This window comes from Juglans microcarpa x Juglans regia, chromosome 3D (genome assembly GCF_004785595.1).
Source record: "Juglans microcarpa x Juglans regia isolate MS1-56 chromosome 3D, Jm3101_v1.0, whole genome shotgun sequence".
NCBI classification, from domain to species: Eukaryota; Viridiplantae; Streptophyta; class Magnoliopsida; order Fagales; family Juglandaceae; genus Juglans; species Juglans microcarpa x Juglans regia.
In genome coordinates, this window is record NC_054598.1 from 33,303,439 (window position 1) to 33,315,264 (window position 11,826).

Below are 11,826 nucleotides of genomic sequence, written 5' to 3' on the forward strand. Positions count from 1 at the left end.
TATTTTACTATGTTTGAACGTTAATGCAGAGCAGCTTAAAATTAACACAAAAAAAGCCTCAATGTAAATAATCTTTTTTCTTTCTCTATTTTCAGGATTTGGCTCATCCTCTGCATACTAGGAAACAAGGGAGGGAAGGAGCCACTCAGGACACTGCTCGTATTGGGGTTCGTACTGTTATAGTAGAGCGAGAGGTCCTGATTAATGAGTTCGACGAACTCATTTGGGAGCAGACGAACCTGAGAGATGTTTTCCTCAATAGAGGCTGGGGAAATATCTGCACATTGAGGGGGAAGGTATACCCCTCAATGGTTCAGGAGTTCTATATGGGGATGTGTGCCATGCCTCAGGACACATCCTCTCACACTATGACTGTACGCAATGTTTCCATTAATATTTCATTAGATGTCATCGCCGAGCACCTCGGGATTCGTCGAGGAGTTGAGACATCTGCACACGCTACATCCCGTGAGGATGTAGCGACTTCTGCATCATCTACTGGTCGCCATTTGAGCTAGCATCAGCCAGAGATGCAGACCCATCAGAGGCCGAGGATACTGGCCTCGAGGCTTGAGATGATGACCGAGACGATGATTTCTACATCCTTACCGGGAGGGACTGCATGCAGATCGAGAAGAAGAACGCATTCAACCAGAACCATCTGCTACCTTTCTTCCGCATGTTGCACCTTATTGTTGCAACAAATGTGGATCTTGTGGCACATAAAACCACATTTAGTCGGCTTCGGGCACAATTTTTGATACGAGTGGCACGTGGGGATCCCATAGATTTGCCACTTCACATCTTTGAGAGGATCCGTTATGAGGCAAGCATCGTCTTGACGGATAATCTCCCATACGGTGTCCTGATCAGCCGGCTATTACTTGTACAAGGAGTGCCAACTCAGCCAGAGGAGCTGGTGAAAGATCAGATGAGCCCCCTCGACATGATCACGCATCGACGTAGCATTGGACAGGCTAGGGGACGTCAGCCACCCCTGTAGAGGATCTAGTTCCTCCGACGCAGCTTGAGCCAGGTCATGTGGGGAGTAGTAGTCAGCAGCCGCCGAGTACATCTGTGGGACATGCACGGCCTGCTTGGGTTGATGCGGTGATCTCATAGCTGACTGCGCATATCGATCATAAGATCGATCGATCGCTCGCTGCTATAAAGCCGTCTGTATCTGAGATCACCCATCGTGTAGGTATCCTCAACGACAAGGTTGATACCATGACTGAGGAGGTACGGAGTTCGAATTTTGCGAACAACGCTATCATCTGAGTGTTGTTTAAGAAATTCAATCATATTTTGTATTTTACTTTTATTATTTATAAAGAAAAATGTTATTTAATATTTCTATGGTTTTCCACCTTTCAATTCTCAATCTTCTTTAATGTTTTATTTTTCAATTTTAATACTAAATCGCTGCACTTCAAATTTATATAAACATAAATATATATTTATATGTTACAAATTGTGTATATATAAATATATACAAGTTATTTTTTTAGACTTGTTCACAAATTATGCACTATAAAAATCACATAATTTTTAAATTTACAGTCAACGTTCGAACGTTGGCGCAAAACAGTTGACGTTCGAACATTAATTACTAACGTTCTAACATTGGCGCCAAAACATTTCACGTTCACACGTAAGTTGCCAGAATGTTTGAACGTAGATTTGACGTTCGAACGTAAATTTTCAATACGTTCGAACGTTAAAAAAACCTCATCTGTCTTTAGTGATGGTTTCCAGAATCCGTCACAGAAAAGGCCTTTTAGTGACGGTTTGAAGACTGTCACAATTTCTCAACCGTCACTAAAGATCAATTGTGTTGTAGTGAGTAAGCTTTCAAGGTCATGATCATATACATGGGGTCCTCGTTGAACAGATATTTTCATAACGCAAGTCCATATATAATATATAATGTAAGATCGTGGCTGTATATGACCGCAGCATATTGGAGACTAGATCAAAGCTGGATATATTTGCTCGGTTGGTGACTCATGACCATCATCTTGTATATCAATTTAATTCACATCCCTTCACATTGCATGCTGCATGTATGTGTGTATATTTATTACGAATACAATTGCTTGTGTAATATTTAGTTATGATCTATATTTAGTTGTGTATTTTATTTAAAATTATATGATATACTAAGCTATCTTTTATATTTTTAACAAAAGTTATTTTATAAACTAAGTTAATTATGTATTATGTAATATAATATTAATGTTATATATCAATTTTCTAATTGTTACGTAGCTTATAGCTAGCTTATTGATATAGTTATAAATGAAACAATGAATGTGCATTTATAGCTTGAAACAGTAACCATATTAACTTTTAACTAATTAACTGTAATCCACATAAATAATGTATATCATAACGTAAGTTGATAGTATTCTTTTTAATCAAGGAATCATATCATTGACCTGATACATGATGTGACCATTTGTCACAATAAGTTGATAGTTATCTAGTTATTTCACATCATTTATATCAAACTTAAACTAACTTATTTCACATCGTATTTGTGTCGCAACATGCAATTGTCACCCTTACTCCATATATATTACATGCATGCATGTACGTGTGTATATACTGATTAAGAATACAATTGCTTCTGTATGTAATATAAAATTCCATTATGGATGATTGATTCCGGCCGTCTCTTTGTGCTTAATATTCCCATTTCGTTTCATCAGGAGAAGGAAATTAACCAGTTCTCAGGTAATGTTCCAAATCATTTGACAGAACAATCCTGCTTCTAGTTGAGTGAACGTAGCCATTTAAGAATTATGTATAAAGGTGTTCTTACATCTAGCTATATCTCTTTTTTCAGAAGTTTAGCTATATCTTACATCTAGGATGGATCTTCAATTTCAAATCTACAACGCGGGTTAAGCTCGAAAACGATTCAAACCTCAAAAGGAAGTATGTAACTAAGGAGGAAACCTGCCTAATCCATGGGGAAAGATCGGAGACAATCAAATATTGGACGGGAAAAGAAAAAGAAACGATGAGAACCTGTTGGATTGGAAAGAAAACTTGATAAGTTAGTCTGTGTATAATACACACATATTTAAATATATATCTATATATCTATATATATACATGTAACAAAGTAACATGGATAAAAGAAAGGGTAATATATAAAATATCTAATTAATATTAATAACAAAAACAGAGTGAAAGATAACATCATTTAACAGATTTCTTCCTAGGCATATATATTGGCGTGCGGCAAGAAGATTGAGACATTAAACATGAACAGGCGAGATATACATGATATCATATGTACAGGTAATAAATTTCATGAAACGGTGAAGATCATGTACATATAGACCTTGGACTAGCTCATCATCTGCGGTCATCTAATGGTTTCACAATTTGGTTCCTCAAACTTTCAAACCCAACTGTTGTGATGGAAGAAGAAGAACTATTAACGACATCAATGTTGAAAGAGTGTGTAGGTGCCTCGAGCAAGTATTCAGTCTCTTCTGTGTAGACGTTAGCCTTTACCCATGGATGTTTTCTCATAATTCTCAGTCCTTCTAGCTCTATTGCCACTTCCTTCATAGTTGGCCTATCCTCCCCTTTGACACTTAAGCACCATTTTGCAATATTAGCAACTTCATCTATCACATTAATACTATCATCATTGACAATTTTATCGTCAAGAATTTGATGTAAGCGATGCTCCTTTATTGCATTGTTAAAGTAAATTGCCAAACTTCTATCCACTTCAGGCCTATCAAAAGAAAGTGCTTTCATACCTGTCAATAACTCTGCCATAACAACACCAAAACTGTAGACATCACTCTTTTCTGTAAGTTGGTGACTATAAAAATATTCTGGGTCTAAATATCCAAAAGTTCCCTTCACCAATGTAGATAATTCTGTTTGATCAAGAGGGACCAAGATTGAAGTTCCAAAGTCAGCCACTTTTGCTGAATAACTATCATCTAAAAGTATATTTGCAGGTTTCACATCCCTGTGTATAATTGGCACGGAAGTTGAAGAATGCAAGTATGCGAGTGCCCCTGCAGTTTCTGATGCTATCTTCAAACGTTTTTCCCATGAGAGTGAGGATGATAGGTTTTTATCATGAATGTGGCTAGAAAGAGTCCCATTTGTGATGAATTCATAAACTAGTAATGGGACTTCTGTTTCCAAACAACAACCTAACATCCTAACCACATTTCTATGGTTAATTTGGGTAAGCACAATAACTTCATTTATGAATTGCTCACTTTGACTATTATCACAAATTTTTGATTTCTTAATGGCAACAACTTTGTTGTCTGGTAGGACTCCTCTATAAACAGTTCCAAAGCTACCTTGGCCAAGAATCCTACTTCCATCATAATTATTGGTAGCTTTTTTAAGTTCTTCTGCATTAAAGATTTTGGTACTCTCCATTGAAGCTCTATAATTCGAGAGTTTTTGTTGTAACAATAATCCACCATTTTGTTCGAAGAATTTCTGTTTTAGCTTGATGAGTTTTCTTCTTTTTAGTCCACAATATATTGAAGAAACTCCCACAAACAATCCCAAGAGGCCAGTGCTGATAGCTGCAGATATCAAACATGTTTGCACCAAAAGTTCAACAAAGTTGCTGCAAATCAAATAGTTAATTCGGCAATTAACTAGCTCATTCAAGACTTGATTTAAAGCATAGTACGTACGTAAGTGATTATCACAACATAAAATGGAAATGGTTAATATGAGACCTTCGTTTCTTAAAATCTTTGAAGTTTCTTATGGATTTTTATCCATTTTTTATTTCTCGATAGAAAATAATATTTTATTACTTATTCTCCTGCAGTAACAGACTGTATATGAAGCAAGCCTTTATATATATCATATTAAGCATTCGATCTAAAGGCTAAAAGTTTTCCTAGGAGTTTGAAAAAAGACGAGAGCAAACTGATAGGTATTTTTTATTTTTTATTTTTGGGAGTTGAGGTACTGAAATCTAATATTGTAAACAATCGATGGACCGCGTGCCTGTGAGTAAGGATGCATGCTAATTAATTAGTTAATGCCCAAATATATATATACACACACTACTGATAGAAGACTTGTAAAAAATGATCATTAATTAGCCCTATTACAAAATTGGAGAGTCAATGCCATTAATCTTTTTTGGGATTCTGTTACTATAGACTCATCTTTTATATAGCTGTCAACTGGGGAATAGTATAAATTTTATTGCGTTTAATTGTCAATGACACCGTATTGCAAGAATTAAGAAAGAAAAAAGCTAGGGAAAAAAAAAAAAAAAAAAAAGAGAATAAAAGTGGGATAGATTTGTTTTGTCGAAGTATAATTAAGCAAGCTAGCATTAAGTTACGTTCAGTGCGTATAGAGCTAGAGATTAGCATATAAAGAAGATTTTATAACATTTATTCATGTGTTTTTAACACTGACCGAGAGACTCAAACAAGCAGCAATTAATAAAGACTAATACTATACTTTATCATTAGTTTCCAGTTTGTGCTGGCTCTTGGAGTATTACTAAGTACAGTCGTAAATTTTTATATAATTATTTAAAAAAAAATTATTATTAAAAGATTATTATTTTTATGTAAATTTTATATTTATAAATTTTTTTTAAAATAATTATATGACGCTTACATATCCTATTGTTACAAAAATCATTTTTCAATTTACATAAAAAATAGTTCACGGAGTTTTTAATACCAATGGCTGTCAATTGCGGCCACTGACACAACCATTGACCGAGTAGCTAGGGATCCAAATCCCTAAGAATATTCGGTATTATATATGTAATTATTGGGTTAAAAAATAATTATAATGCTATTGTATATATATAATTATAATATATTATATATATATATATATATATACTTACCGAGTGGAATAATGATATTAATGCTAGATTTGTTGGCCCGTGCTATAGGTCTGCAACCTATTCCACTTGTGATCTTCCCATCACCTTCGTATCCGTCGTGGCAAATACAGGTAAAATTCCCATCAGTGTTCTTGCATGTTGACGTAGTGGTATTGCAGGGGTTCGGGTCTGCTTCGCACTCATTTATATCTGAATTATCGGAGCAATAATACAAACGATTGAACTATATATTTCGAACCCATTAAATACATTAATATTTTATAAGGAAATTGAATATACCATATGTATATATATATATATATATGTATATGTGGCATATACAATCAAAACAGAGAACGTCGTATATGCCACGTGTTATTTATATTTGAATAAATTCAAAATTCAGGCATAGATTGATCATCTTTGGAGTTTCATTCCATATGAATGTTCATTAATTTGTTAATATATTGGAAAAGCTTTGAAACTCGTACCTTGGCAACCATCGTCGAGGTATGGATTTCCTTCATAACCTTCATTAATGCACTCGCAAAGATATCCATCACCGTTTGGGGGATTATAACATTGGCTGTTCCTTCCACATACGAAACCCGGCTGGTGTTCGGCAATTTCACATGTTGTATCACCGATTGCCCAATCAAGAACCATTGGATAGGTCTTATTCCTTCGCAGGCTTTCAAGATAATCAGAGGAGAAGTTGAACCCGTCTTGTTTAGCTACGAAAGCATAGCTGCATGGATTGAAGCTCCCAACCGCGACGTGTCGATCATAGCTACGTGCATCTAAAGTAAAGTTCTTCAATCCTTTCGGAATGTCAACCTGGCAACACCCAATTCCAGAGCAAGATCCGCTGAAGACATTTCTAAGACTCTGACATGTAGAGGTGCAGCCAATGGAAAAGGGTTCATTGTTTTGGAAAGCATTGAGGAAGGCGTAAGTGTCACAGCCGACGGCCACGAACTTATTTTTGGTGTTAGAAATTGTGAAATCTAGGACACGGAGATAGGGTTCATTGTCATACTCAAGCACACCACTCGAGTTTCTGAAACACCGAAATGATATAAAATTCAAGATCTCAAGCTGACCGTCGATAGAAATGTTGGTGACAACTATATTTCCAAATAGTGGTTGGGCGGGGCTGGAGGACGGATCGGTACAATTGATCCAGAATCCTTCATTTAGGTAGCAATCTTTAGTTGTACCAAATGGATAAGGAATTTCGACATCTCCGCACCGATCTGGGCACTTAGGCTTGGCTAATGGAGCTGCTACTGTTGCAGCTGCCAGTTCTGACAATATCAGAACAACACATGTAATTTGCAAGAACATCCTTCGGAAACCGATAGACATTGCTCCCTGTGTTTCCTTGAAGAAGATATTACAAGTTCTTATGTTAAATTCAAAGGAAGACTTCTGAGAGATTCTGGACTTTTAATTTAAAGGATGGAGGCATATATATAGATCAGGAGGAAGACCCACTCCGCGCGCCATGAAATATTATTGGACTTTTATTGCATAAAACCGCTGTAGAAGTGGGGCCTGCAGGAGATAGCTGTGATGTGGACTCTTGTGAAAAAACTATAACGCGATTATATATATTCACGTTAAGTCTTTCAGTTTTTGTATTAAAATAACTAATTTTTAATGTAAAAACTAACTAAATTGTAATATGGTGGCCATACATGCATCATGACAACTGACTAAATTTTCTTAGATTAATACAAATTATTTATCAGTATTCTTGAGACTAGTCTATTTGGATAGTAAAAGTATTTCATCTCATTTCATTTAATTATTATAATTTTTTTAATTTTTTACATAAATATAATAAACAATTCAACTTTTTCAAATCTTAAAACAATAATAAAATTAAAAAATAATATTCTAACAATATTTTATTCAACTTTTAACTTTTATAATTTAAAATCTTCCCATCACACTATCCAAACTTAAGACTGGGGCATAGCTAGACAGCTTTGGTAATTGTTGATTATGTAACATCCCGTATTTTAGTGTATTTTCACTGAAGGATTATTTTTATTAATTCAAAAATTTATTCTCTTGTTTTAAAATTATCTGATATTTTAAATGGGTTATTTTATGATCTTTAAATTGTGAAAATTAAATTTGATATGTTTTCTTAATATTATTTATTGTTGTACATTAAAATTGTTTTGCTTTTTAAATTAATTGATTATGGGATTTAATTATTTTATTTTCATTGTATCATTACGTTTAATTTATTTTAATTGATTTACTGTTTTAAAATCATTTTTGTTGGATCATTTTTGTGACTCAGGAGGTGAGGATTGGACATCATTTCTTTTCTCCACTTTTCTTTTTTTCTCTTTTTCTTTCCTCTCTCTCTCCTTTCTCCCCAGCTCTCCCCGAGCGGCACCCTTCTCTCCTCTCACCCCATGTCTGCGTCTCCCTCACCCAACCCACCGCCGTCGCGCTGCCGTGCGCGACACCGCCCAGCCCAACCTCTTCCCACCGGCCGGCGACCCTTCCCCGTAAATCCCAGCCCCTATCACGCCGCCGTTAGCCCCCACGCACCACACCAAGCCGCGGCGTTCCTTGAGCTCGCGCGCCACCGTCGCGCCACCTCCGGTCACCATTTCTTCACCACTTCATCCTCGACCTCCTAGCAACCCAATGGACCCAACCCCAGCTCCGATCCGTCACCGGTGAAGCACATTCAACCCCATTTTCGATTTGGGTATTTTTGACCTAAAACCACCCTTTGCGCCGCCACCCACGGCAAACCACCACTACCATTGGTTTCACCGACCTCTCTAGGCCATACCCTATCAATTTCGGATCTTAGTTTGTCCCCATTCAAAAGTAGGTATTTGAGACCCACGGCCACAGTATATTTTACACTGTTACGCTGCTGAGCCGCCACTTCTTGCAGCTTCGTGATCCTTCAAAAATTATTATATAGCACTGTAAGTATTTTTCCAAAGAACTTTCGTGATTTAAATGTATTTTTGCACTAACACATTATTGTGATCTGGTTGGATATGCCGGACTGAGTCCGAGGAGTTCGGGGGTCGGATGGATTGTGGACGGAGTTGTGTGTTTGGTTAGTATTGTGAATTGTTGGTTGTTGTGGTGTTCTTTCATGTATATGGCATATTTGCACGCATGTTCATGTTTGTAAATGAAAACTGGGTTTTCACATGATTGCATACATGTTCATGTGTTTATCTGAAAATTAGATTTTCATGTGAAATGATTTGAGTGTGTTTGAAACGAGTAGACTGACTGGTTTGAGAAAAAAGAAAGGAGACTGTAAGGACGGTGGTAAGCAGAGATGGTGGTAGAGTCACGCCTGTAATTCCCGCCTACGGTGCACGCGATAGGGATGGTGGTAAGCAAGGATGGTGGTTGTGTCCCGCCTGTGATTCCCGCCTACGGTGCATGCGGTAGGGATGGTGGTATAGTCTCGCCTGTGATTCCTGCCTACAGTGCTCTGATAAGTATTCTTGGTGTGTGATAAGTATTCATTTTGTGTGATAAGTGTTCATTATGTGGAAAGAAACTATAGGGATGGTGATAAGCAGAGATGGTGGTAGAGTCCCGCCTGTAATTCCTGCCTACGGTGCACACGGTAGGGATGGTGGTAAACATGGATGGTGGTTGTATCCCGCCTATGATTCCCACCTACGGTGCATGCGGTAGGGATGGTGGTATGCAGGGACGGTGGTAGAGTCCCGCCTGCGATTCCTGCCTATAGTGTCCAATAAATGGTTTGTTTTGTGTGAATCATTTTCTGGAAAAATGACAGACTATGTTTTTGGGCCAAAATGGGATTTTGGCGTGTGTTGGAAATAATCATTTTTGGGAAAAAATGGTATTTTATGGCTAAGTGAATTTTGTCGTATGAATGCATGTTAGTTGCATTAATATGTTTTTATCCCGAGAGTTGTTTGGTTTATACTTACCTGTGGTACCATTTTATGGTATCGCAGATTTTGATACAGATGAGGATGACGAGCCTTAGCTTGGCTTTGTTGGTGGAGTGATCTGGGATTGCTCCTGTTTATCGGTTTTCATTTTTTATCAATTTATGTGTTGCCTTTGTAATATATTTGGGATGACTGTATAATTCTTTAAAGGTAATTTGATTTAAATATTTGTATTTAAATTTCTGGTACTTAGATGACTTATCTATCTTATCCGCTGTGATTTTTATTGTGCATTTTAGCATGTTGCACACACTTGAGCACATTTTGTTGGGAATGCGTGACCCGTGTTATCATCATCCTGACGTCACGATTCTCTTATTTTTATACGTGGGAGTCGGGGCGTCACAGATTAAGAACCCATGCATGCAGTGCTCGATCCCAAAATTAATTAAAGATCACCCTGAATATATAAAGAAGGCTATAGCTAGCTCTTGTAAATGATGTTGTTTTTCCCCATAATTAATCACATTTTTTGTAAACCAAAATGTTAGTGTATACTTCGTACCATTGATGACTTTTAATCCGCTACTATGCTTTGACCACCCATGATCATGATCATCACATACGGTGTCAGCTGGTCATATTAATATGAACCTTGTGTTTTAATTTATTTTTATTTGAGAAAAAGATAAATGATATTTGCAGTCTTAGAGTGTGTAAATTCTGTGTATTATTTAAAAAAAAAAGTAGATAAATCTGAGATTAACATTAAAATTTCTTTTTTAATAGTACTGGATCACAGTTTCTTTCATATGGAATGTGCGAAGTTTGAACACCTTAAAATTATATCTAATATTATTCTTCAAGAAAATCATTTATTACAACCCTTAGTACTGATAAGTTCTTAATTAACCTTTCGTCTCAGTTTATTTTTATTTTAATATATATATATATAAGTCATTTATAGCGTTTTTTTTTATTAAAAAGATTAAATACTTCTATTAATAGAAAATCTAAATATGAAAAGTTTGATGATAGAAAAATGGCACAAATTATCGTTCGATCTCAAAATAAACTATTTACAAATTTGTAATTGATAATAGATAATATTATGTAATAGTACCAAGTTTAATTAATCGAAGAATTAAGTAAATTATAAGAGCAGTGCTACACCTAGCACGAGAAGTGTGCCAATAAGAGCAATAATTGTTTTTTTTTTTTTCATTCATTTTTATATACCTTTAAACATTTTTTTAAAAAAAAATAAATTTACAACATCGTTAAAAAATATTTTTTTAATTACTAAGTTAAAAAAAATTATCAGATCAAATCAAGACCCAACTGTCAGTAAGAGTAGCAATTTTGAAATTATAATCCTAGGGAAACGGAGCACAAAATCAACATACGTACTGAGCCACTGAATTAGAGATTTATTTCCTATCTGCTGATCGTCATAATCTCCTTCAAAAGATTTTGTGTGGATTTAGAATGGATCGACATACTAACATTTTAAATTAGCTTCCCACGGTTCAAGATGTTTTATAGGTATGTTTCTTTTAGTTTTTGTAGATAATTCATCATGTTTCTTTGCTAGTAATTGTTGGTAGCCAGGGTTTTGTTTTTCGTGCCTTTAATAATGTGATTTTTTTTTTTTTTTGTGAATATTAATGACAAAACTAGAGTACTTTTTTAAGAGAAAAATCACATTATTTATAAATTCTGCAACTTTGCATTACTCAAATATTATATCCCGAGAGAAGGTATCAATATTAGAATACTAATTTAGACGTTGGTGACAGGCAACAAAGTACACAAGTTGGAGATCGACTAAGTCAAAGTCGCCCCGAAATTAATATGGTTGGATAATACATGCTTCCTCGGTAGGTGGCTCATGTTGTTTTATTTTAATTTCAGATCCGTCCATATTAATGCATGCGCCCACATACGTATCACATATATATAGCTAACGTTGTTGTATTTTAATTTCAGTTCCGTCCGTATGAATGCATGCACACACGTGTGTATATGTTA

General features: G+C 35.7%; 1 protein-coding gene across 1 annotated transcript; it reads right to left on the reverse strand.

Moving 5' to 3' along the window:
- Positions 1-3,369: 3,369 nt before the first annotated feature.
- LOC121255244 (wall-associated receptor kinase 2-like) lies at positions 3,370-7,234 on the reverse strand. Its single transcript, XM_041155518.1, has 3 exons — positions 6,358-7,234; positions 5,888-6,076; positions 3,370-4,583 (listed from the first exon to the last, which is right to left on the reverse strand). Exons 1-3 carry the CDS (start codon positions 7,232-7,234, stop codon positions 3,370-3,372), a joined length of 2,280 nt encoding a protein of 759 aa, XP_041011452.1.
- Positions 7,235-11,826: the final 4,592 nt, after the last annotated feature.

Excerpts from the sequence above, each read along its gene's own strand:
- LOC121255244 (XM_041155518.1), bottom strand. The coding sequence starts at position 7,234 with ATGTCTATCGGTTTCCGAAGGATGTTCTTGCAAATTACATGTGTTGTT. Across the intron at positions 6,077-6,357 it reads CCTCGACGATGGTTGCCAAG|ATATAAATGAGTGCGAAGCA; the intron begins GTACGAGTTTCA and ends CCGATAATTCAG. Across the intron at positions 4,584-5,887 it reads TAATATCATTATTCCACTCG|CTATCAGCACTGGCCTCTTG; the intron begins GTAAGTATATAT and ends TGATATCTGCAG.